Below are 26488 nucleotides of genomic sequence, written 5' to 3'. Positions count from 1 at the left end.
CTGCAGTGTCAGTGGTCACACGCAATTCACATATCCCTTTGCTCAGACTTAAGAAATTAGCCTATTGGTTGGGTTACTTTTAAAGATTATATTGCATGTTTTTTCTAAGGTGAATTATCAGCCTTAGCACCATGTTCTGTCAGGTGATGCTCCCTGTAGATTCTAGAGATGCATCCAGGTCACGAGAGCAGGGTCTCATGGCAAAATCCTCTTCCCTCAAATATAGCAGCTAGGCTGTGTCTTTTTTTTATTCTGACAGGCATTGGTCAGGCTAATCCTGGAGGACACATTGAAGCGAGAGGCCTCTGTAACTGATCCAATAGATCCAGTCCTCGTCAGCTTCTGATGATCGCTGGGTGCCAAAAGGTGGGGGACGTTCTGTGGCCGTGGACAGCTGGTGAAGAAGGCTAATGCTAGGCTAGGCTATATCCTCCAAAAACAAAGCACAAACTTCAGCTAATATAAGAAGACTCTGTGTAGTGGCTCCCCTGCTGGAGACTGAGAGAAGGGTGCTTTAAGAGTAGACATTTTGTGGTGGTTTTAAAGCCAATTTATGGTTGATCTGAAAATGTGGTCGGAGGCGCCATATGGATGGTGTGACGCAATTGCAGAGCCTCCGGAAGCATGCAGAGACAAATGAGCTCTCTAGCGCATCACTGTGCGCCTCTCAAATTCTGTAACAATGCGGAGGGCTCCTTATAGCTCCGCATCGACATGATTGGTTGACGGTAGGTGAGGGCGGGAGGTCCTGTATAAACACAAACTCACTTCCTTCACAACAGTTCTGTGCTGCTCCATGAAGCGCAAGAATGCCCTGACTTCTGCAGAGGCCCTATCACCATAAATGCTCCACGGCCAATGCCGTCTGGGGGCCGGCCTGGGTTGTCACTGGGGAGGGGAAGATGGTGAATTTCCTTCCATTGCTGTTTTCTGGTGCTGCTGGAAGATTGCATTACCTTGTATTGAAAGAGAGACCAGGTACATCAGTGAAACGAGACAGAATGAGGCAAGGCAAACAAAAACAGACGATGGATTGTTTATTTTCCCTGAATAGGTCTTTACCATCATAGTTGATGTGGTCCTGGTGCTAACCTTCCCAATCACATTGTCTTTGGGTGTCTTAGGTCTCTGATAACAGTTGTTTGAGCATGAGATTCCTCTTCTGAAGGTTTGAGACATTGTAGGTAAAGCTTTTCAGAATGCAGCTCTCTGAAGGTTTGAGACATTGTAGGTAAAGCTTTTCAGAATGCAGCTCTCTGGAGGTGGAGACACTGTTTGATTCAGTTCCTACTGCTGTATGCTATTTCAGCCATGGGGATCATACGCTTCCAATAATACTTCAACCTACCGCGTTCTTTGAAATGTGTAGCCTAAGTTAAAAAATCTGGTGAAATTGTAAACGACTGACTACTTAGGTTAGGTTAATGAGTGCATTATGTTAGTCTGTAACTTTTGTATATGGAAACAGTTGGGCTCTGTTAGTGTATAGCAGGGCTGCTTATTTTCCAGCATGCTGCTGTATAGGACGTTCTCTGACCATAGTTGTGTTCTTGACGCTGTGTATGGAGTTAAGTGTATATGTGTGCTATCAGCCCACAGGTCTGGCCAAAGGCAAAGTGGTTAAAGGGGAGTCCATGGAGGATGGGATGGAGTCACCTGGGGACCGAGTGGAGGAGGGAGGTGAGTTCATCTTTAAAGTCATCACAGCTAAACATGGCAAGGAGTACTCTGCCAAAATAAAGGAAGCACCTACATAAAGTGTCTTAATAGGGCCACCACAAGTCAGAACAGCTTCAATGCACCTGGGCATAGATTCTACAAGTGTCTGGAACTCTATTGGAGGGATGCAACACCGTTCTTCCTCGAGAAATTCCATACTTCATTTCTTTGTTGATGATGGTGGAAAACACTCTCAGGCGCTGCTCTGGAATCTCCCATGTGTTCAGTTGGGTTGATCTGGTGACTGAGACGGCCATGGCATATGGTTTTCATCCTCATTTAACCAATCAGTGATCACTCATGCCCTGTGGGTGGGGGCATTGTCAACCTATGGGGGCATAGCCATGGTAGCCAAAATAATGGAATGTCCAGCAATGTTATACATGACCCTAAGCATGATGTGATTTGAATTACTGAAGTCAGGAACCACACCTAAGCACCTGCTTTCAATACACATTGTATCCCTCATTCACTTAAGTGTTTTCATTATTTTGGCAGTTACCTGTATGTCCTCTCTTGAACTAACATAAGGCCATACTGTGAGAATGACTGATATCTACTATTATAGATGCATCGAGAGACGAGGACGTTGCTGCCAGACTGCGGTCCAGTCCCAGAGCAGAGGCGGAGCTAAATGGGACCTATGAGAGTGCAGAGTTGGGGAACAGACACAAGAACCCCACCCCCCTGGTCTCCCAGGCCAATGGGTCAGAGAATGGGATGAGGGAGACGGACCTGCCTCACGGCTCCACCACCGGTAGTAACGGATACATCCTCAGCAAGCAGCAGCAGGAGGGGGGGTCTTCGACGGGCTCGACGGCTGCCCCACACAGGACTAGCTGGTTGCCCTCAGGCACCACCATGATTGGACACGCCGCCAAAACTTTCCCGTCTTTGGCAGCCGGGTGCGGCCACAGTCTGGGCGCAATAAGGACTGACATCCAGCATGCCGGGTCCCCGTCGGGACAGGGGACTTCAGATGCAGAGACTAAAAACGGCACGTCCGCTAGCGTCTCCCCCGCCCCCTCCCCGGAGTCCATCGCCATACACCGAGCACGCAAAACCATGTCCATGCCAGCATCCAACCAGACACTAAAGGTAACTAACTTTTGCCTAGTAAAGAGGTAGTCCATTAATTGTTTTCGTCTTTGAATGAGACATAGTCCACATTGTACAGTGGTTGCATGTTTTATTGGTTCTGCAACTGGTGAGTGAAGCGCAACAAAAATATCAAGCATAGCCACCACTTGATTCACTGCTGTTTTTTTTATCCCCCATAGCTTCTAAACAGGAAATTAACAGAACCAAATGGTGCAGACGAGGAGAGTCAGAATGGACCGGAGGAGGAGAAGTCCCAGCAGACGTCCCCCTCCCAGAACCAGTTACCTCCGAGCCAAAGCGACGTGCCGGCTGCAGCAACGGCCAAGTCCCAGACAGGTCAGACAGACCGCACTGGGCCCTGGAAAGGGGAGGGACAGGGGTATAAGCCAAATAATCATCACAGTCCACACACAACAATGGAAATGCAGTTATATAATGGCAGGACTTTGCTTACTGAAGGCTATTTACTTGTTTCAAGGCTGCAAAAGCCAGAGGAGTATGAATGAGAGCTTCTGTAAGAGGTTCATGGCTCCTTGAGCTCAATTGAACGCTCTCTTCCAGCATCGAGGAAGAAGAAACGGAAGATGGGAACATACAGTCTGGTCCCCAGGAAGAAAACGAAAGTGCTGAGGCAGGGGACGGTGCTGCAGATGTTTAGTCAACTTCAATCAACTCAAAGTGCACAGGTCTCACTTCCGTAGACTATCTTAACTGTTTTAGAATAAATATATTGTAATTAGGAGATTTAGCTATAAGTGTCATGTTGTAATATTACTCTGCTCCTCCTCGTAGTCTAAAGAGGTATCACACGTGAACGGGGAAAGGGTGGAGAACGAGTCAGAGGAGGAAGGGTGGGAGGATGGAGAGGAGTGGGAGGAAGAGGTGGAGCAGGGTGGAGAGGAGGGTGTCCCCACAGCCCTGGAGAAGAGTCAAACATCAGGCCCTGCCCTTCAGGTTGGAACCTATTGACTTCATTACCTTAGTTTGCTTTACCTGGACCCCAGCTGATAACTTTGATAAAATGATGCTCCTATTACATTCATAGGTATCACAGGTATAGAATCATAAATGATGTAGACCATTAAATCCCCAACCCCCCTTTCCAAATGGCCAAACCTCTTTGACATTGTGTGTTGTGATACTTGTCTGTTCAGGGGGAGCTGGGAGAGGAGCCAGACTCTGAGGAATCAGCTGAGGAGGAAGGGGAAGAAGAGGGGAATGAGTCAGACTTGGTAAGATCACACAATCATTTACAACAATTTAACCACCTTTGAGTCCGCTGATTAGACCATCATCCAATGGCATGAAGGAGTGTTTTTCTGAACCCAAACATTATCAATGCACAGTCATTTTCTGTCTGTTCCACCATCTGTTTCACCATCAGAGTGAGGAGTATATTGATGGTCATGGGAGAGAATAGAACTTTACATATCTCAATTGATCTGCTTTCACACAGAGCTCGGAATCCAGCGTGAAGAAGAGGTTGAAAAATAAATCAAAGGGAGACTACTTCTGGCTCCGGCCATCCAGGAAAAGGAAAAGGAAGCCCAAGACTGAGGGAATCCCTTGTACAGAAACCCATCTTTCTGCCTTATGAGGACTATAATAAAGACATGGAGATATCTTATACCCCTGACTTTCTGCTCCCTGTGCTAGCTAACTCTCCCTCCCCTTTCAGGCACAGGGCCCCAGGGCCAGGCAGGCCTCAGTAAGGACTACACAGAGGTTCCCCTCCACTCACTCAACCTTAAAGCCAAGGAAATGCTGCTCTCCCCACAGCACACAGGTGAGTGAGGCCTTATAGGAGTTGGTGATGGGGGAGTAAGAGAAGTAGGTAGTGGTGTAGTTTGGAACTGAACTGCCTGTTGGTAAGATACTTTCTATTTATGTTAAGGGACAAGGCCTCTGTCCTCCCTCACTGGGCCAGATGACTCATCAGAGCAGCACTGAGCCCCACCTGCTGGTGATGTCTGTCATAGAAATACAAAATATTTGACGAGATAGTAGTCTAGAACTGTACCACTATTGTAAACTCAGCAAAAAAATAAACGTCCTCTCACTGTCAACTGCGTTTATTTTCAGCAATCTTAACATGTGTAAATATTTGTATGAACATTAAAAGATTCAACAACTGAGACATAAACTGAACAAGTTCCACACATGTGACTAACAGAAATTGAATAATGTGTCCCTGAACAAAGGGGGGGTCAAAATCAAAAGTAACAGTCACTATCTGGTGTGGCCACCAGCTGCATTAAGTACTGCAGTGCGTCTCCTCCTCATGGACTGCACCAGATTTGCCAGTTCTTGCTGTGAGATGTTACCCCACTCTTCCACCAAGGCACCTGCAAGTTCCCGGACATTTCTGTGGGGAATGGCCCTAGCCCTCACCCTCTGATCCAACAGGTCCCAGACATGCTCAATGGGAATGAGATCCGGGCTCTTCGCTGGCCATGGCAGAAAACGGACATTCCTGTCTTGAAGGAAGTCACGCACAGAACGAGCAGTATGGCTGGTGGCATTGTCATGCTGGAGGGTCATGTCAGGAGGAGCCTGCAGGAAGGGTACCACATGAGGGAGGAGGATGTCTTCCCTGTCACGCACAGCCTTGAGATTGCCTGCAAAGACAACAAGCTCAGTCCGATGATGCTGTGACACACCGCCACAGACCATGACGGACCCTCCACCTCCAAATCGATCCCGCTCCAGAGTACAGGCCTCTGTGTAACGCTCATTCCTTCGACGATAAACGCCAATCCGACCATCACCCCTGGTGAGACAAAACCTTGACTCGTCAGTGAAGAGCACTTTTTGCCAGTCCTGTCTGGTCCAGCGACGGTGGGTTTGTGCCCATAGGCGACATTGTTGCCAGTGATGTAAGGCTGGTCCTCACCAGACAACAGGCCTACAAGCCCTCAGTCCAGGCTCTCTCAGCCTATTGCGGACAGTCTGAGCACTGATGGAGGGATTGTGCCTTCCTGGTGTAACTTGGGCAATTGTTGTTGCCATCCTGTACCTGTGCTGTTCGGATGTGCAGGTGGTGTTACACGTGGTCTGCCACTGCAAGGACGATCAGCCGTTCGTCCTGTCTCCCTGTAGCGCTGTCTTAGGCGTCTCACAGTACGGACATTGCAATTTATTGCCCTGGCCACATCTGCAGTCCTCATTTCTCCTTGCAACATGCCTAAGGCATGTTCATGCAGATGAGCAGGGTCCCTGGGCATCTTTCTTGTGGTGTTTTTCAGAGTCAGTAGAAAGGCCTCTTTAGTGTCCTAAGTTTTCAGAACTGTGACCTTAATTGCCTACCGTCTGTAAGCTGTTAGTGTCTTAACGACCGTTTCACAGGTGCATGTTCATTAATTGTTTATGGTTCATTGAACAAGCATGGGAAACAGTGTTTAAACGCTTTACAATGAAGATCTGTGAAATTATTTGGATTTTTACGAATGATCTTTGAAAGACAGGGTCCTGAAAAAGGGACGTTTCTTTTTTGCTGACTTTAGCTCTTTACAGTATATTTGTGTCTTTACAAATTAATCTCTAAACTCTTGGGAAGAGCAGTAAACCTGTGTTTAGAAAGGGTCACATTGGCATCTGTTGGATGAGCTGAGCTGAGTTGATGGTCCTCTGTGCAGGAGTTTCTGGGGGTGTGGAGGAAGACATGGTGCATGAGCTACCCCTCTGCAGCTGTCGCATGGAGACACCCAAGAGCCGGGAGATCCTCACCCTGGCCGACAGGAAATGCATGGCCACAGAGAGCGTTGACCGACAGGTGAGCCTGACGCTTGGCCTCATCCTATTTTTATACTTATTCCATTCCTTATGTTCACTTATCACATTCTCTCCCTATATCTTTGGCTGCCTCCTGATTCTCCATTATTTTCTACACTGGGAAAATGCTGGAAAATTGGGATGCAGCCTTTGTTTCTCACTCAAATCTCTTTCCTTCTCCCCACAGCTAAGCAGATGTCAGAGTGCGGTTCTAAAGCATGAGATGATGCGTCCTTCGAACTCGGTGCAGCTGCTGGTGCTGTGTGAGGACCACCGGGCCGGCATGGTCAAGCACCAGTGCTGCCCCGGCTGTGGCTTCTTCTGCAGGGCTGTAAGTACTGGAACCTCCCTGGGGTGGGAATGGGAAAACGCCATCTAATTCTGAGTTAGTAGAAAGTGTCTTGTAGTAAGCCAGTAAAAGCTCTGGGTCCTAGTTATAGTGATGGTTCTTGTTAGGGCACCAATATTTTTTCCTGGTCATGTCCTGTGCTTTGGAAAAACCTCTGGCCCTATGGAAACCACTGAACTATTGATCTGCTTAATTTTTTCCAGCTGTAGTCAAACTGACATAGCTGTGTTTGGGTTGTAGGGGACCTTCATGGAGTGCCAACTGGATGTCAACATCTCCCACCGTTTCCACCGGGCCTGTGCCTCGGTGCTGAAGGGCCAAACCTTCTGTCCACACTGTGGAGAGGAGGCCAGCAAAGCCAAGGAGGTCACCATTGCCAAGGCCGACACCACCTCCACCATGCCCGCCACACATGCTGCACACGGCCCTGCCACCCCCGGGGCTACAGAGGGCAGGGCAGACACCACCACTGGGGGGTAGGTTCACAGGACTGTTGGGAGTAATGAGTTGGGGGGGGGGGGGGGGCGCGCGCGCATCCATTGCAGCCTATAGCATTTTTGTAAATACATACAGGTAACTGTCAAAATAAAGGAACCACTTGAGTGAATGAGGGATACAGTGTATTGAAAGCAGGTGCTTTCACACAAGTGTGGTTCCCGAGTTAATTAAGCAATTAACATGCCATCATGCTTAGTCATGTATAAAAATGCTGGGCAGGCCATTATTTTGGCGTCCATGGCTATGCCCCCATAGGATGACAATGCCCCCATCCACATGGCATGAGTGATCGTGAATGGTTTGATGAGCATGAAAACGATGTAACCCGTATGCCATGGCCGTCTGTCACCAGATCTCAACCCAAATGAACAATTAAGGGAGGTTCTGGAGCAATACCTGAGACAGCGGTTTCCACCACCTTTAACAAAACACCAAATTATGGAATTTCTTGTGGAAGAATGGTGTCGCATCCCTCCAATAGAGTTCCAGACACTTGTAGAATATATGCCAAGGTCCATTGAAGCTGTTCTGGGTTGTTGTGGCCCAAGAAAGCTTGCATGCTATCAAAATACCCTTACCTAGGCCTAAAATAAGAGTGGCACTTCAATACAGCAGCATTAAATCCACTACGCCCATGGAGCTATACATCAATAAAACATCTTTGGAGGATGATGTGGAAGTGATATAGTGGTGGAAAGGGGGGGTTGGTTTCCTATTATATCTCCCTTTCAGTCTGGGAAGAGGTCACTGGTACTTTGAACCGTATCACTCTTCTGTTGTAGTAGTCAGGCATTCTGTGTGCGTTTCAGTCTATCCTGTTTCTCTGTGGGAGGTGATATAAGTGGCCGAGCAGACAGCTCTCTCTCCATCCCCCCTGGGCACACACTGGACACCTCCTTCCCTGGGGGCTCCAGAACCGGAGTACTGCCTCCTGCGGTGGGGATTGGGATGGGCATAGGAGTGGGCACCACCCCTAAAGAGACCTTGGAGAGCATCCTGCTGGCATTGGACACAGAGAAGTAAGACACTACCAAGACTCAGGGTTGAGAGAAGAATGCTGCTCTACTATGCACTCGTTAGGCTAAATTGTTTCAGATTGTTGTTAGTGTTGTGAAAAGTGCATTGTACAGTACATTCCTTTGACGTTCTTGTGTGCTTTGCTCATGTTTATGCACGTTCAATTATAGTTTTCTATCAAGATTTTCCTGTTATTGTGAGGGTGTGTGTATTCCTTTTGACTGACTTTCTCCATGTGTCCTGTTTGTGTTGTGCATCAGACCCAAGAAGCTGCGGTTTCACCCCAAGCAGCTGTTCATCTCTGCCAAACAGGGCGAGCTACAGAAGGTCCTTCTCATGCTGGGTGAGGGAGATGCCTTCAGTAAAACCTCAATGGGCCAGCATGTTTTTATTAATCAATTAACAAAAGTCATTATCCGGCCATTCACTCTTTATAACTGGTTCTGTGGTTGGGATTTTGTGATTAAAAAAAGTATCTTTCTGCATCTCTGTCCACTAGTGGATGGGATGGACCCTAACTTTAAGATGGAGAGCCAGAGCAGACGCACCCCCCTCCATGTAGCAGCTGAGGCAGGCCACCAGGAGATCTGTCACCTGCTGGTTCAGGTGATGGTTGGCTATGGTTTCCCCTGGCAGTGGATGAGTGATGGGGTAGACAATGCATTACTTGGACATGCAGAATAGAGATTTTCAGAATGTGTTCACTGGTATCTGTCTTGTGACTCACCAGCTTATCATGTTGAACATGGATTGACATCTTTTAATGGACTCATGTTCATTTTGATCAGGCAATATTTTCATATTTTGAGATTGTATAAAGACATGTCCATAGTATTGATGAGTAGATTGATCCAGTTTTGATGTCCCTCCCTACCTACCAGTCTGGTGCTAACCTGGACATCTGTGATGAGGACCAGCGCACACCCCTGATGGAGGCCTGTGAGAACAACCACCTGGAGACAGTCCGCTACCTACTGAGTGCAGGAGCCATCGCCAGCCACAAGGTGGGTCAACCAACCCCCCCCTTTCCACCACTATATCACTTCCACATCATCCTCCAAAGATGTTTTATTGATGTATAGCTCCATGGGCATAGTGGATTTAATGCTGCTGTATTGAAGTGCCACTCTTGTTTTAGGCCTAGGTAAGGGTATTTTGATAGCATGCAAGTGCTGTTGGTTAGTTGTTGCATTGTATTACAGTGCAAATCTTATGACAGGACCAATGTGTGTTGACTGCCCTCTGTTCTCCAGGATGTGGAGGGGTTCACGTGTCTCCACCTAGCTGCTAAGATTGGCCATTACAACATCGTGGAGCATCTCCTCTCCACAGGACTCATAGACATCAACTGTCAGGTGAGTTCTGTCCTTTTCAGTCATAAACCAGTGAAATCCAAGTTATTTGAGCATAACTGTAATTCTGCGCAATCAAGTTTAGTCCCTCAAGAAGGTTATGGCTTAGGATGGCACATGTTGGTTGTACTACTGAAGTCAACCAGAACCAAGAATGCTTTCATGTTGATCCAGTTCTATTTTCCTCTGGCCTGTGTGTCATCCTCTCACTAGTGGCCTTTCTGTAGAGGTCTGATTCTCCTCCCGGTGGGTGTGCTGCCCCCATCCACTCGACATGGGTCCCTAATGGTTTTCTCTTACATTGCAGCCGCTACGGAATTATCAGTTCTTTCCCAGCATGCATTAGCTAGGATTGCATCTCCCCTGCTGTGTGATAACCTATTTGTTTGTGTAAAGCTATACACTGCCGAGTAAGTGGCCTTTGACCTCTATTCTGGCCATCTCTCTAAAACGGTTGTTTCTCTTTGCCTCTAAAAATGTATCTCATATCAATGATGTGTGGCAGGGATGCTTTAGCATTTCAAAAGGAGATATCTTTTGTCCTTTGTATGCCACCATCAAAGGCCATCTGACGCCATATGCCTGTGGGACTGCACAGTTTAGAACCACGGTGTGGTATTTGAAGTGATGGACCTTGCTGCAGGTATTGAGAGATTATGGCAGGTCATGGCATTCTTTGTCCTTGTGTTGGTAACCTTGCCACCTAAGATTGGTCTCTGAGCTCTTGAATAGAAATACATCCTCACCCTTATAATACAATCTCTTGGAGAAGGTTAGTGAACTTGCTCACCGTTATATCCAGGACATTTAAAACAGTCCTGTACTGTAGGGGCCCATTCTTAAAGCTATGATGTTGCTACTCTAGGACGATGGCGGTTGGACGGCCATGATCTGGGCAACGGAGTATAAGCACCTAAACCAGGTGAAGCTGCTTCTCAATAAAGGGGCTGACATCAACATCAGGGACAAGGTCAGTAACCATGTGCAACTGAAGGTCCTCATGATCTCCCCCTAGCCAAATTGTTTCAATGGCTTTGTGTCTGACTGTTGTCTAACTTATGTCTGACTGTTATGTCTATGGCTTTGTTTTGTCTGACTGTTGTGAATTTGCTGCTGTTTGTTGTCGTTTTGAAGGAGGAGAACATCTGTCTCCACTGGGCTGCATTCTCTGGCAGTGTGGAGATTGCTGAGCTCCTCCTAGAGGCCAAGTGTGATCTCCACGCTGTCAACATCCATGGAGACTCCCCTCTGCACATCGCCGCGCGGGAGAACAGGCTTGAATGTGTCACGTGAGTAAAGGTTGAGGGGAAATGGCTCTGGTGAGTCAGCAATAAGTAATAGAATCTCCATCTACAGCACTGGTATGGCTGTAGCCTCCATTATTATAACAAAGGCTGTAGCCACATCAGGACTATTCCATCTAGTACACTTAAGTGATGTGTTGAAGTCTGTGGTCCCTCAGACTCTTGCTGTCTCGTGGGGTGGATGTCAACTTGAAGAACCGTGAGGGGGAGACCCCGCCGGACTGCTGCAGCCGCAGCTCCAGGGTGTGGCTCACCCTTCAAACAAACAGGAAGATTAGGGAGGCCAGGAGCAGCACCCAGGGGGAGAAGGTCCTCAACAGGTAGAATCCCTTGTTCTCTCTCAATAATCTCCTGCATTACGCTCTTAGACATCATTTTTCTATCGTCGGTAATGCATGGTGCCCTTCTCCTTTTTATCTCTCTTTCACTTGTGGCTACCTCTTTGTTTTGATGATTTGATAATAATGCATTGATAGTCTAACACTGAGTCCACTGGGACCTGAGCCTCCATCTCCCTCCACACTACAGAGACATAGCCCGGGGGTATGAGAGAGTTCCAGTCCCCTGTGTCAACTCGGTGGATAGTGAGCCCTGTCCGGACAACTATAAATACGTGCCAGACAACTGTGTCACCTCCCCCATGAACATAGACAAGAACATCACACACTTACAGGTGGGTAATGTTGCTGGATAGACCATCATAGTTGATCATGCTTACAGGCTAGCACAGGGGTGGGCAACATACCCATTCAATATGTCCCGTGGGAGGTTTGGGTAAACAAAGTAAATGGCCAAAAAAAAAATGACTGTCTAAAACTAGATTAAGTATGTCAAAATTGTAAGGAACCTATACTTTTAAATGACAGTCTTTTTTTTTCTGGCCCGCAAATTACTTTTGACAAACAAATCTGTCTGAAGAAATATTTGCGGCCGACTGCTGAATTTTGAAATCCCAATGTGGCCCTCAAGACAATTCTTATTGCCCACCCCTGGGACAGCATGTCATGAAAGATTAAATGACCATCTCTTTTCATCCCTGCTGTCCACAGTACTGTGTGTGTAAAGACAACTGCTCCTCAAGCAGCTGCATGTGTGGCCAGCTCAGCCTACGCTGTTGGTATGACAAGGTAAGGCCGAGTACTTCACTATTGTTGACAAAGTGATGATCTTGCATGATCGTCATGTCTGTTCCGTGACCGTTCTCAGAATGGTCGTCTGCTCCCCGAGTTCTATCGTGAGGAACCGCCCCTTATCTTCGAGTGTAACCACGCCTGCTCCTGCTGGAGAACCTGTAAGAACCGTGTGGTGCAGAACGGACTGAGGTACCGTACCAAGACCGCCTCACATGGCCACACTGACGGCCAAATTTCCTGTATACATGCTACCATATTTATGAAACCAAGCCAACACTTGTCAACCCTATTGATAAGAACATCTAAATCAGAAAAATGTATTTCAATGACAGTCAATCAGCAGTCCTTCATGGGAAAGTTTTCATGGATTTGACTTCCCAAATCCATGTGAGGATAATGTTTGGGAGATGAGTGTATTGTAAGAACATCAATGCTGAAAAGGTTAGTTTTTCTCAGGGTCCGGCTCCAGCTGTTCCGGACCAGTCAGATGGGCTGGGGGGTCCGGACACTGCAGGAAATTCCTCAGGGTACCTTTGTGTGCGAGTGAGTCCCAGACGTACCCCTTTCACAATGCATAGTTCAGCTTTATTTTGCTGCACGTTCTTAATGATTTCCCATGCGATGTCATCTGTGTGTTGTGCTGCATTGATATTTGTGGTGTTGCTGGGTCCGGACCCCACTTCTTGTCCACAGGTACGTAGGGGAGATCATCTCTGATGCAGAGGCAGATGTCAGGGAAAACGACTCCTACCTGTTCAACCTGGATAGCAAGGTAGGGATCAGTGCTACTATTCTCATCACCTTATGAAACCTAAATCCCAAAGCTTTGCAGGCGCCTTAGGACAAATCCTAAATGTAACTAGTTATCTCAACTTGGGCTACTGTAATTGAAGGTTTCAATCTGTTACCCAGTGATCAAAAATTCATTTTTATTCCTGTCTCTTGAGGCCTATCCTTGTGGGGTTTCTAAAACACTCAATTCTTCTGATAATTGTCTTACTTTGTTATTCTGTTTGATATCTCTACCACTGCAGATTATGCAGATCCTGCTTTATTCATTATCATCCATTTATGTGTGTTCTTTGGTCGCAGGTGGGTGACACATACTGCATAGATGCCCGTTTCTATGGCAACATCAGCCGGTTCATCAACCACATGTGCGAGCCGAACCTATTCTCCTGCCGGGTGTTCACGGCACACCAGGACCTGCGCTTCCCCCATATCGCCTTCTTCGCCTGCGAGACCATCAAGGCTGGGGAAGAGCTAGGGTAAGGGTCATATACAATGCATTCGGAAAGTATTCAGACCCCTTGACTTTTTCCATATTTTGTTACATAACAGCCTTATTCTAAAATTGATTAAATCGTTTTTCCCCCCTCATCAATCTACACACCATACCCAATAATGACAAAGCAAAAACAGGTTTTTAGAAAATTTTGCAAATATATTCCAAATAAAAAAACATTCCATTTACATAAGTATTCAGACACTTTACTCAGTACTTTGGGAGGGATTACAGCCTTGAGTCTTCTTGGGTGTGACGCTACAAGCTTGGCACACCTGTATTTAGGGAGTTTCTCCCATTTCTTCTCTGCAGATCCCCTCAAGCTCTGTCAGGTTGGATGGGGAGTGTCGCTGCACAGCTATTTTCACGTCTCTCCAGAGATGTTCGGCCGGGTTCAAGTCCGGCATCTGGCTGGGCTATTCAGGGATATTCAGAGACTTGTCCCGAAGCCCCTCCTACATTGTCTTGACTGTGCTTAGGTTCGTTGTCCTGTTGGAAGGTGAACCTTCGCCCAAGTCTGCGGTTCGGAGCGCTCTGGAGCAGGTTTTCATCAAGGATCTCTCTGTACTTTGCTCCGTTAATTTTTCCCTCGATCCTGACTAGTCTCCCTGTCACTGAAAAACATCCCCACAGTATGATGCTGCCGCACCCATGCTTCCCTATAGGGATGGTCACAGGTTTCCTCCAGACCTGACGCTTGGTATTCAGGCCAAAGAGTTCAATCTTGGTTTCATCAGACCAGAGAATTTGTTTCTCATGGTCTGAGTCCTTTAGGTGCCTTTTGGCAAACTCCAACCGGGCTGACATGTGCCTATTGTTTTTTCTGTAACCTTTTATTTAACTAGGCAAGTCATTTAAGAACAAATTCTTATTTACAATGACAGCCTACCCCGGCCAAACCCTAACCCTGATGATGCTGGGCCAATTGTGTGCCGCCCTATGGGACTCCCAATCACGGCCGTTGTGATACAGCATGGAATCGAACCAGGGTCTGTAGTGACGCCTCTAGCACTGAGATGCCACTCGGGAGCCTTTTACTGAGGAGTGGCTTCCGTCTGGCCACTCTACCATAAAGGTTTGATTGGTGGATTGCTGCAGAGATGGTTGTCCTTCTGGAAGGTTCTCCCATCTCCACAGAGGAGCTTTGGCAGTGACCATCGGGCTCTTGGTCACCTCCCTGACCACGGCCCTTCTCCCCTAATTGCTCAGTTTGGCTGGGTTCAAAACTTCTTCCATTTAAGAATGGAGGAGGCCACTGTGTTCTTGGGGACTTTCAATGCTGCAGAAATGTTTTGGTACCCTTCCCCAGATCTGTGCCTCGACACAATCTTGTCTCGAAGCTCTATGGACAATTCCTTCAACCTTGTGGCTTGGTTTTTGTTCTGACATGCACTGTCAACTGTGGGACCTTATATAGACAAGTGTGGGCCCTTTCCAAATCCTGTCCAATCAATTGGATTTTCCACAGGTGGACTCCAATCAAGTTGTAGAAATATCTCAAGGATGATCAATAGAAACAGGATACACCTGAGCTCAATTTCGAGTCTCATAGCAAAGGGTCTGAATACTTATGTAAATATGGTATTTCCGTTTTTTATTTTTTTGTAAATGTGCACATGTAAAAAAAAAAATGTTTTGGCTTTCATTATGGGATATTGTGTGTAGATTGAGAAATGTTGTATTTAATCAATTTGAGTAACGTAACAAAGTGGAAAAAGGAAGGAGTATTCCCATCCTTTCACTTTTTCCACGTTTTGTTGTTACAGCCTGAATTTAAAATGTATTAAATAGAGATTTTGTGTCACTGGCTTACACTGACATTATGGGGTATTGTGTGTATTTGTTTTTTGAAATTTGTACAAATTCATAAATGAAAGGCTGAAATCTCTTGAGTCAATAAGTATTCAACCCCTTTGTTATAACAAGCCTAAGTAAGCACATTTTTACTCCTGAACAGAGGTGCCCAATGTAAACTGCTTGTTACTCAGGCACAGAAGCTAGGATATACATATAATTGGTAGTATTGGATAGAAAACACTCTAAAGTTTCCAAAACTGTTAAAATAATGTCTGAGTATAACATAACTGATATAGCAGGCGAAAGGAAGGAGAATCCATCCGGGACTTTTTTTGAGGTCACCACTCATTATAATGGCTGTCTATGGGAATATGAATGGAATACCTCCCAGGTTGCAGTTCCTGGGGCTTCCAGTAGATGTCAACAGTCTTTAGAAAGAGTTTCAGGCTTTAAAAAAAAAAATGAGCTAGAATTTGTAGTTTTTCCTAAGTGGCTCCCATTTTGGCTGTAGTGTTGTGGTGCGTGTCTGTGAGGGCGCGCACTTCGTTATTTATCTCCGGTAATGAACATACTATTCTCCGTCTTAACTTTTATTGTTTATTTACATATTAGGGTACCTGAGGATTGGTTAGAAACGTTGTTTGACTTGTTTGGACAAAGTTTATTGGTAACTTTCGGGATTCATTTGTATGCATTTTGAACGAGGGAAACCGGTGGATTACTGAGTCAAGCGTGCCAACTAAACTTACTTTTTTGGGATATAAAGGACTTTATCGAACAAAAGGATCATTTGTTATGTAGCTGGGACCCTTGTGATTGCAACCAGAGGAAGATTTTCAAAGGTAAGTGATTTATTTTATCGCTATTTCTGACTTTCGTGATGCTTGGTTGGAAAATGTATGTAATGCTTTTGTGTGCGTGGCACTTTCCTCAGATAATCGCATGATGTGCTTTCGCCATAAAGCCTTTTTGAAATCTGACAAAGCGGCTGGATTAACAAGAAATTAAGCTTTTAAACAATGTAAGACACTTGTATTTTCATGAATGTTTAATATTACGAATTTTGTATTTTGAATTTCGCGCTCTGCAATTTCACCAGATGTTGTCGAGGTGGGGCGCTAGCGGCACGTCTATCCCAAAGAGGTTTTTAAAATGATAGTAATTCAACAATCTCATCTCTGTACCCCACATATACAATTATCTGTAAAGTCCCTCAGTTGATCAGTGAATTTCAAACACAGATTAAACCACAAAGACCAGGGAGGTTATCCAATGCCTCGCAAAGAAGGGTACTGTGAATATCCCTGTGAGCATGGTAAAGTTATTCATTACACTTTGGATTGTGTAGCAATACACCCAGTCACTCCAAAGATACAGGTGTCTTTCCTAACTCAGTTGCCCGGAGAGGAAGGTAACCTCAGAAATTTCACGAGGCCAATAGTGACTTTAAAACAGTTAGGGTTTAATGGGTGTGATAGGATTTGTTTTTTGAAGTTTTCCATTTTATCATTCGAGTATTTTGTGTATATTGTTGACAGAAAATGACTTTTAAATCCATTTTCATCCCACCTTGTGAATACTTTCTGAAGGCACTTTAATATGTTTTACTTGGCACACGGTCAAGTTATTACCAGTCTTTGGAAGTTATTACCCTGTAAGCATATTTAAGTTTGTAATTCTGTGTTTTTTTTGGCCTTTAATAATTGTGTTCCCCCTAAAATCAAGATTAGGTTGCTTGATTTAAGATTTCTCTCCAACCCCTCATCTCTCAGGTTTGACTACGGTGACCATTTCTGGGACATCAAGGGAAAGCACTTTAGCTGTGAGTGCGGCTCTCCCAAGTGCAAGCACTCTGCAGCGACCATCGCCCTGCGCCAGGCAGACAGCTCGCCCCTGGACCAGCAGTCCAGCGCCCTCCCTGACACCAGCTCCTCCACCACCCCTTTCTGAGCCCCCTCTCCCACCCCCACAAAAAGGACTTCCAGACCAGTGGAGATACGTCTTCATTCCCCCAAACAGCAACCTCCACCCCTAGGCCGTACGTCCCCAGACGCCCCACCTCCATCCCCAGTTGAATCATCACCTTCAGGCCTGTGGAGCCCATCACTGAGACCTAAAATCAACCCCACAGAAACCCACCTGCTTCATGTCTCAACCAGCTCTGACATCACCTCCTTACCAGCACAAACTCTGAACTTCTGCTAAAACTCGCCCTCAGTGCAGGACATATTGGACAGGAAGCCAGTCTGTTTGATTGACGTGTGTCCGACGCACTATGAACAACTTTTATGAGAAGAAAAAAACACTACTATGAGCCTGGCTCTTGTTTTGTTGTTTCCTATTGTCATTCTCATACCGGCTTTGTGCTCAGTTCTGGGTAATGGTGTTTCCTGGCCCTTGGTCTGAATTAAGTTTGTACTAGGCAACAATGTATATCTATCCATGAAAAATATTTCCACTGTGCGAAAGGCATTTGTAGCATAGGAGTGCCCTTACCCTCTCACATGATACCATAGAAATTAGAAATGTTCATGCACAATTTGAGACATTTGATGTATTTACCTCATGCTATAGTTTGATTGCAAAGGGGACAGAGGACTTAGGTCACAATCATGTATGTTTTACTGGACTTCCCTTGAGCATTTCTACAGGAAAATTGTCAGTGCTAGATATCAATTATGAAAACAAATACTTTTGAATTCACTTTATATTCAAATCTAATTTTAAATCTGTTATATTCTGTTACATTTAGTCAAGTGTATTGTATGCAGAATCAGGTTATGGAAAGACCTTTTGATAATGATCATGAGTACAAAATTTGAAGGCAATGAGAATACTAACCAATCATCTCACTGTTCTGTTTAGAGGGGCGAAGTAAAGTTGACACTGTCCAGTGAAGGCAGTTGCAATCTGTTTTGACCACAAAGGAGTGGCAGATTTTCCGTCAGTTCTGGCATGAATTCCTCTTCAACACAATGGTCCTTTTCTATTAAATACTTTTCTTCTGGAAACAGTATGTGCGTATATGAAAGATGGTGTGACATCAAATTGCCCAACTGTAAGAGTGTCAAGATTGCAAAAGGGTTGAGGTGGGAGTTGACTAAGCTGTACAGTTATGTACTATACTGTACCTACAAAATGAAAGCAGATGAATTTTTATTGATTTTTATCTGCAGGATTTTTAAGCATGTTTAAGGCTGACACCTTGAATATTAAGTTTTAAATACATTTTACACAATTTTGGATTGACTGCATTGGGGTTGAATGTTAATGGGGTGAGATGCAAGCAAATTCTGCTGGCAATATTTTATTTTCCTTTTGTTGATTTTGCATTGTAAAATTAAGCAAATAATTTTTTTCTTTTTACATTTAACTTCAGTTTTGTATCTGTAGTTACTGTAGTTTAGCCTGTTTCAATTTTGTTACACCATTTCATGTTGATGGAAACCTACACATTATTCCTATGTATTTAATGTGGTTAGTACAGTAGTGACTCTTGTGCACATTTTCAAAGGTATGAATATAAAAAGGTTATACAAAATTATTTACTTTCTGTTACATATTTCTGGACCGTGAAACATCCATCTAATTGGTTGTATCTTTCTTTTTCAATAAATTTACTAATGGATATGGCTGCCAGGTTTTATTAACAGAGCATAATGAGTACGGTGGGCGCACACCAGACAGGTTCCGGTGGATGAGGATTTTCGGAAAGAAGATTTAAGAGGAAGCCTCTGAGAAACACCTGGAGACAGAAGCTTTAGGCAGATAGTGCCTCTTCGGGAAAGTATTCACACTGCTTGACTTTTTCCACATTTTGTAGATTTTTTGTAGATTTTTTTTGTCCTCTGGCCTACACCCAATATCCCATGTCAGTGGAATTATGTTTTTAGAAATGTTTACAAATTAATTAAAACTGAAAAGGTGAAATATCTTGAGTCAAGTATTCAACCACTTTGTTATTGCAAGCATAAATATGCTCAGTTGCATGTGAAGACAAACACCATTGTAAATACATATTTATTTTCCCTTTTATGCTTTTAACTATTTGCATGTCATTACAACACTGTATATAGGTAGACATGACATTTGAAATGTCTTTATTCTTTTGGAACTTCTGTGAGTAATGTTTACTGTTTATTTGTGTTTATTTCACCTTTATCTACTTCATTTGTTTAGGCAACGTTAACATATGTTTCCCATGCCAATAAACCCCTTAAAATGATGTGAAATTGAATTGAGAGGCCCAACTCGGCGGAAAATCTGTCTCCAGCAGGTGGCGTTTTTAGTTTTTCCCCACCAAGCAAGGACTTTTTGTATGGAGGTCAATGAAAGTGTCGAATTTGGCTTATTTGCTACGTGAGGTTTATTTGATCGAATTAGAAGGGTCGTAATGCTTGAGGAGTTTGATGTGTACTGATATAAGTAGGACGCGTGACAGCAAAAACACTTTATATCGGAGTTGCCTCGAGATGGCTATGCATATTCATGGTATTTTTATTTTTAAAATGTATTTCATGACGTATGAGGCTAGTAGCACAGCATCTTCTCCATGGTATACAGCCGGTTGATGTCAACAACCCTCATCAAATATTCAAAACAGGATTACAATGAGATAAATCCACCAATCCAAAGAAAGGCGGGAGCTAGACAACCCGCGTGCCGTTATGTGGACAACGACTCCCATTGTTGGGGCAGAGAGAGATGTACAGTATCTTGTCAGTATATCCATAATCTTTGGATCAGTGTAGATCCGCAATAAACATATCTGGGCGGGGGGGTGATGGTTTGGAGATGACAGCCTAATACAGACAGAAGCGTATTTGTTCTACGAAATATACTGTAGTCCCAAAGAAATGTATTCTCCAATATTTTATTTTCTCTGTTACGATGTGTGCGCTGAACTGGCATGCATGATTGTTGATGACACTCCAATGTTCAGATGAAGGGAATTAAAGTCTATAATGCGCACCACAGCAGCGCTCAACTCGGATAGCGGTGTGTAGCCTACTTTAGCTGCTGGCAAAGTAATTCAAAGCCTATACTTTGTCACTGGATGTAACTTTCCTGTGCTACTATTTTTACCATGTAATGTTATTAAAACAAAATCAGACAATGCACAATTATTAATGCAATCGTGGGAAAAGCAGTTTTGGCAAATGTATTTTGAAAGCAGTTTTTGCCTTTGTTTAAAAGAAGAGGGCGGTCCCAGTTTTGCATCGCTACCACGTTTAATTTTCTACTGCTTCAATTGCACGTGTGGCATTGTTTTCACAAATGCATTTTTGCAACCAGAGCTTCAAGCATGGTTTAGGCGCAGGTACTAAACAGAGCTCTTAAAAAGTGCAATATTGTCTTAAAAGGGCAATGACACACCTTGTAATTACTTTTTTCCTTCGAATGAATAATTGTTTATCTATTCATATAATAATAATAATTAACAATAACAATCAAGATGTTGTGTCCAATTCTCCTGGGGAGGACCCCGGACCCCTTAAGCAAGGGTACTGGAATTGGCAAACTTGCTATTTAATACTTGTAAAAAAGTATCCTCTTTCACCTAAAGGCATGATGGGCATGACTTACTTACATGAAAGGGGAGGTTAACTTAGCCCTAGACAATCGGTCTGAGATCAACTTAAGTTTCAGTCATGGGATTTATTTTGCTTTAACCCCAGCGTAGATGGGTAAAAATAGAAAAAGGCAGACATTGAATATCCCTTTGAGCATGGTAAAGTTATTCATTACACTTTATATTGTGTATTAATACACCCAGTCTCTACAAAGATACAGGCGTCCTTCCTATCCTTTGAGCATGGTGAAGTTATAAATTACACCTTGGATGGTGTATCAATACACCCAGTCATGAGAAAAATACAGGTGTACTTCCTAACTCAGTTGAGTTTAAATTGTTAGAGTTTAATGGCTGTGACAGGAGAAAACTGAAGATGGAAAAACAACATTGTAGTTACTCCACTTATACTAACCTAATTTCAGAGTGAAAAAAGGGAAGCCTGTACAGAATAAAAATATTCCAAAACATGCATCCTAAAACTGCAAAAAAATGCCAAAGAAATGAACTTCATGTCCTGAATACAAAGTGTTGTGTTTGGGGCAAATCCAACACAACACATCACTGAGTACCACTTCATATTTTCAAACATGGTGGTGGCTGCATCATGTTATGGGTATGCTTGTCATCTGCAAGGACTAAGGTGTTTTTTTTACTATAAAAAGAAACAGAATATAGCTAAGCACAGGCAAAATCATTGAGGAAAATCTGGTTCAGTCTGCTTTCCAACAGACACTGAGAGACAAATTCACCTTTCAGCAGGACAATGGCCAAAAACACAAGGCCAAATATACACTGTAGTGGCTTACCAAGAAGAGATTGAATGTTCCAAAGTGGCATAGTTACAGTTGCTGTCGAGCAATGACAACAACCAACTTGACAGAGCTTGAAGAATAAAAAAAATAGGTGTGCAAAGCTCTTAGAGACTTACCCAGAAAGACTCACAGCTGTAATCGCTGCCAACGGTGATTCTAGTATTGACTCAGGGCTGGAATAATTTTTTGTAAATAATTTTTTCTGTATTTCATTTGCAATAAATTTGCAAACATTTCTAAAAACATGTTTTCACTTTGTCATTATAGGTATTGTGTGTCCATTTTTAATACAGGCTGTAACACAACAAAATGTGGAATAAGTCAAGGGGTATGAATAGTTTCTGAAGGCATTGTGGCATCTGTGGCCTTTTCTGTAGTCTACATGGCGACCGAATTTAATTTATGACAATGTCACAGACACTTTTTACAGCATACGTGTCTCGGATGAAATAGCCTAAATGGCACTCTATCAAATAAAAAATGGCTTCGATGTGAATATGAATTAACATGTTAACAAACACACGATATCAAAGTAAAATGGACAATAGCCTATGGACTGAAATTAGGCTACCCACAACTGCTGTTGTGTGAGTTTCACTAAGTGGGCTAAATGTTCATGATAATTTGCGATTTAAAGTGTGTAGGCCTATTCCTCAATTTCTGACCTGATCATGGCTAAGCAGAAAATAAGAACTGCATTATCCAAGATAACGCAACTCCTGATAAACTTTGGTAGGTAGGCTTATAGGAGTCATAGTCGGCACAGCGTGTGAGATTCATGTTTGGGGAAGCTAAAATAATGTGTCCTACCATTTCTACCAATCTGCTTCAGTTATGATTTTCGTAATCGCATTATCGTGGAACAGTTTCATTTCAATAATAACGTTTCCGTTTTTCAAAATCATTGTCAAGTGGTTAATAATAAAAATCTGAATTAAAATGGTAAAAATCTAAAAGTTAAAACTCACCTAATGCGAGAGTAGTCCTACCAGCCTCTGCCATTATTGACACATTAATAGGCCTACAAGGTGAGCCATTGGCGGCTAAAGAAATGAGCACATGGAACTCAGAGATAGCCTATAGGCCCAATTGGCCAATTCAGCAGTAGGCCAATAACTTCCATTGTCAACTAAGTGAAAATACATAAACCACAAAAATAAAACTGTAGAAAATATCCTGATGAAAATTCAGGTTCTTTCAATCACATAAATCTATCTACTCAACCTGTCTGCCTCTCTTTATCTGTCTCGGCTTGAGCTATGGCTAGTGAAGTGCAACATTGTATCAAATCAATCAACCTGGTCCATCCTGAAGCTCGTTGCTAACCAGCTTGCAACATCGTATCAACTAGCCTATCCCGGGCCCTCATAGTTTCCCGTGCCAGTGAGTTCGGGACAGAAAGCTGTTTTTGCACAAGGGAAAAGTGTTCAGGCATTTTTAAGTTTCTACTGGAAATGTGGGATCATCAGAGCATAACATTTTGCTCTTTCACACCGAGGCTTGGTTATTATCGAGGGAGAGTGTTGGAAATGTTTTTTAAATACTGCGAGGAACTAGGCCTATTAGCCTAACATTCGCAATTTATGTTTTTATGTTGACATACTGTATGAGGTGAAGAAAAAAATACTGAAAAATTCAGCTTATTAGTGGTTGTGAGAAATCAGGCATCCACAAATGTGCACTTTCATACATTTGCGCGCAGCAAGCCAGGTAGCCTACATTATCGTGCTCAGGTGTGCGCAATACGTCAACATTAACAGGACAGAGAAATAAACCAGACCAGACATATGCTCACATGGAGATCTCCTAACATAAGATCATTACAAAAAATACCAAACTCGTAGGGTTTATACGATGGTATGAAATAAAGCAAAACGTGTTCCTCACAAGTGTAGTAGGTTGTGAACTTTGCAAACAATGTTTCCACTCTGAGAATGAGAACGGCAGTGGTGGAAAAAGTACCCAATTGTCATACTTTAGTAAAATTAAAGATACCTTTATAGAAAATGAATCAAGTAAAAGTGAAAGTCACCCAGTAAAATACTACTTAAGTAAAGTCTAAAAGTATTTGGTTTTAAATATACGTAAGTATCAAAAGTAAATGTAATTGCTAAAATATACTTAACCTACAAGTTTTCTCTCTGAAAAATGTAGGTCATTGCATCTGATTGTCATAAGGTTCCATGACTTTGTCCGCACAGGGCATCTGAACAGACAAAATACATTTAGATGATTTTCATTGCATTTTGGGTGTTTTATTTAACTTTCGTACACGTGTGGTGTACCCGGTCAAAAATGACGGTTCATTAGAAATGAATGGGTGAGACTACAATTAGTGTATAAAATTTAGTTCAGGTACAAGCCCATTCATCAGATGGACACACTTCCTCTCCCAGACCCCCACATGCATGTGTGTTTGAGCACACACCTCACTCCCCTTCTTGGCTTCCATGGCAACCCCCACAGGAACCTTTCCCCAACATAATCTTTCCCCCACGGGAACCACACCTGTTGGCATTCTCACAAACAATCGCAACATTGTTCCAATAACATATAGAACTTTTCTCGCAGCTTTGGCATATAAAGCTTTTTTGAGGCCTTGCTCACAATTCATTCTGTGGCAGCACAATGACCAAACGATATACTGTATTTGAGGCTCTTGATTTAACAAGGAGAGAGTCCTTGTTAAACTTTGACATAAAGTAGTCTGTGATAAATAGCACAATATGTTTCATCTGAGTATTTGTTATAGTAAAAATAATCCATACATTCATCTTTTTTTACTCAAAAACGAGTTGTATGAGCTCAGGTCAATGAGGTCTACAGATCATAAATAGCAAACAGAAGATCAAAACTTGTAATGTTCTCAAGAACTTAAGATGATAAAAAGATCTAACACAACATTAGGTGATAATTTCTGTATTATTATGGATTTATAATCAGCTATAATGGGGCGGTCATTTTGGACAGAGAACACAGAAATAATTAACATGAAACGAACACAACAGGAGGGTGAAGAATCAAAAGTAAAAGTACAAGTATAAATAATTTCACACTCCTTATATTAAGCAAACCAGACGGCACAATTTTCTTGTTTTTATTTATTTACGGATAGCCAACACTCAGGCATAATTTATAAACGAAGCATTTCGTTTGAGTACCGCCAGATCAGAGGCAGTAGGGATGACCAGGGATGTTTTCTTGATAAACGTGTGAATTGGACCATTTTCCTGTCCTGCTAACCATTACGAATTGTAACGAGTACTTTTGGGTGTGAGGGAAAATGTATGGATTAAAACGTACATTGTTTAGTTTAGTAATGTAGTGGAGTAAAAGTTGTTAAAAATATAAATAGTACAGTGAAGTACAGATACCTCAAAAAACGACTTAAGTACTTTACACCACTGGAGAATGGTAAATGTTGTTAATACATGCATTAACTTTTGTAGGCCTAACCAAATTAGGTGATTAACGGTACATTTACTAGGCTACTGGTGACATATGTAATGGGGAATTGATAAAAAGAAACAATCAAAGGGCAAGCAATACGCACAATGAAACAATTAATGCAGCAAGAATTGGTGAGGGACAGCTGAGCGCATTCTGGAGAGATGCGCCTATATCTTCGCCACCCACCCCTCTAGTTGGGAAGCCACCAAGTCTTGAGTATAATTTGAAATGTTGAGACAAGAAGAATTCACTGTATAGCCTAGGCTACTACTCTACTTTGCGGGATAGGAGGTTGCAATATTTTTTGTCTGGCCTAGGGTGGCATATAGGCCAGGACCTGATGCTGCAACCTGGTCTCATTTTCATATTATTCTGCAGGTGAATCTGAGACACTTAATTTAGTATGATATGTTTCGTATGGTATGTATTGATTTGTGGATGTCCATCACCCATTTCGTATGATATGTTACTAATTACAATTCGTATGATATGTTACGAATTTGCAAACTTATAATGTGTTACGAATTCTAGCGAGGTGGCTAGGTGGCTAACGTTAGCTAGCTAGCTAATGTTAGCTAGGCTAGGGGTTATGGGTTAGGGTTTAGGTTAAGTTTAGGAATTAGGTTAAAGGGTTAAGGTTAGGGGAAGGGTTAGTAACATGCTAAGTAGTTGTAAAGTAGCTCAAAAGTAGTAAGTAGTTAAAAAGTTGCTAATTAGTTAAAATGCTAAAGTTGTCCGTGGTGAGATTTAAACTCGCAACCTTTGGGTTGCTAGGTGTTCACGTTATATGCCCACCCATCCACCCGATCCTAAGTAACCATCTGTCTTATGTAACCATACCAAATGTTACATATCATATTAATTTGGTGTTCCAGATTTACATTTACTACGCTATGTCTAGTCTATGAGACCAGGCTGGACGGTTGATCCCATTGAACTCAAACAGTTGTTTATCTCTCTGATATCTATGCATTCAGAGATAGGCATTGGTAGATGCCTCTGATGCTTGAACTCAAAATGTCCCCAGAAGAAACCAAGCAACGAGAACACATCAGGAAGTGACTTTGATTGTGAATCAGCAGTCCTTTTAGGTCTTATAAACTAGACGATGATTGCTTCCTTCCTGATTACAGAGAAAGAGGGAGAAAGAAGCGTTGATCATTGAATCAGAGGAGAATTTTTTCCTTCAGAACTGAAGACATTTGGGCTGATAACAAAGCTCTTAACTAGCAGAACAGGAAACAGCCTTTCCGCATTCCATGGGGGCAAAACCTTTTTGTGTCCCCAGTCCTTGTGCCACGTAGAGAAGTCCCTGTAAGCAGGCA

At 43.3% G+C, this 26488-nt stretch overlaps 1 protein-coding gene across 6 annotated transcripts in view; it reads left to right on the top strand.

Annotated features, from left to right (window-relative positions):
* Positions 1–18954, top strand: part of LOC139544054 (histone-lysine N-methyltransferase EHMT1-like) — a 28057-nt gene extending 9103 nt beyond the window's left edge. For 5 of the 6 annotated variants that reach the window (XM_071350751.1, XM_071350754.1, XM_071350750.1 and 2 more), the window contains exons 2-27: positions 1593–1680; positions 2288–2817; positions 3000–3156; positions 3382–3506; positions 3613–3774; positions 3975–4052; positions 4277–4388; positions 4499–4606; positions 6456–6592; positions 6779–6922; positions 7181–7416; positions 8248–8457; positions 8716–8798; positions 8955–9061; positions 9337–9459; positions 9709–9810; positions 10673–10777; positions 10942–11096; positions 11270–11431; positions 11640–11784; positions 12161–12238; positions 12318–12433; positions 12701–12787; positions 12938–13016; positions 13337–13512; positions 17099–18954. In XM_071350751.1, the coding sequence (XP_071206852.1) occupies positions 1593–1680; positions 2288–2817; positions 3000–3156; positions 3382–3506; positions 3613–3774; positions 3975–4052; positions 4277–4388; positions 4499–4606; positions 6456–6592; positions 6779–6922; positions 7181–7416; positions 8248–8457; positions 8716–8798; positions 8955–9061; positions 9337–9459; positions 9709–9810; positions 10673–10777; positions 10942–11096; positions 11270–11431; positions 11640–11784; positions 12161–12238; positions 12318–12433; positions 12701–12787; positions 12938–13016; positions 13337–13512; positions 17099–17276 (3783 nt within the window). In that variant the 3' untranslated portion in view covers positions 17277–18954. Of the gene's footprint in view, positions 1–1592; positions 1681–2287; positions 2818–2999; positions 3157–3381; positions 3507–3612; positions 3775–3974; positions 4053–4276; positions 4389–4498; positions 4607–6455; positions 6593–6778; positions 6923–7180; positions 7417–8247; positions 8458–8715; positions 8799–8954; positions 9062–9336; positions 9460–9708; positions 9811–10672; positions 10778–10941; positions 11097–11269; positions 11432–11639; positions 11785–12160; positions 12239–12317; positions 12434–12700; positions 12788–12937; positions 13017–13336; positions 13513–13841; positions 14009–17098 lie in introns of all 6 variants that reach the window. The other variant, XM_071350752.1, reaches the window with a different exon arrangement.
* The last annotated feature ends 7534 nt before the right edge of the window (positions 18955–26488 follow it).

Source organism: Salvelinus alpinus, chromosome 18, assembly GCF_045679555.1.
Source record: "Salvelinus alpinus chromosome 18, SLU_Salpinus.1, whole genome shotgun sequence".
Classification (NCBI taxonomy): Eukaryota; Metazoa; Chordata; class Actinopteri; order Salmoniformes; family Salmonidae; genus Salvelinus; species Salvelinus alpinus.
The sequence above is the reverse complement of the archived record's forward strand: the minus strand, read 5'-3'. Positions and strand labels throughout refer to the sequence as shown.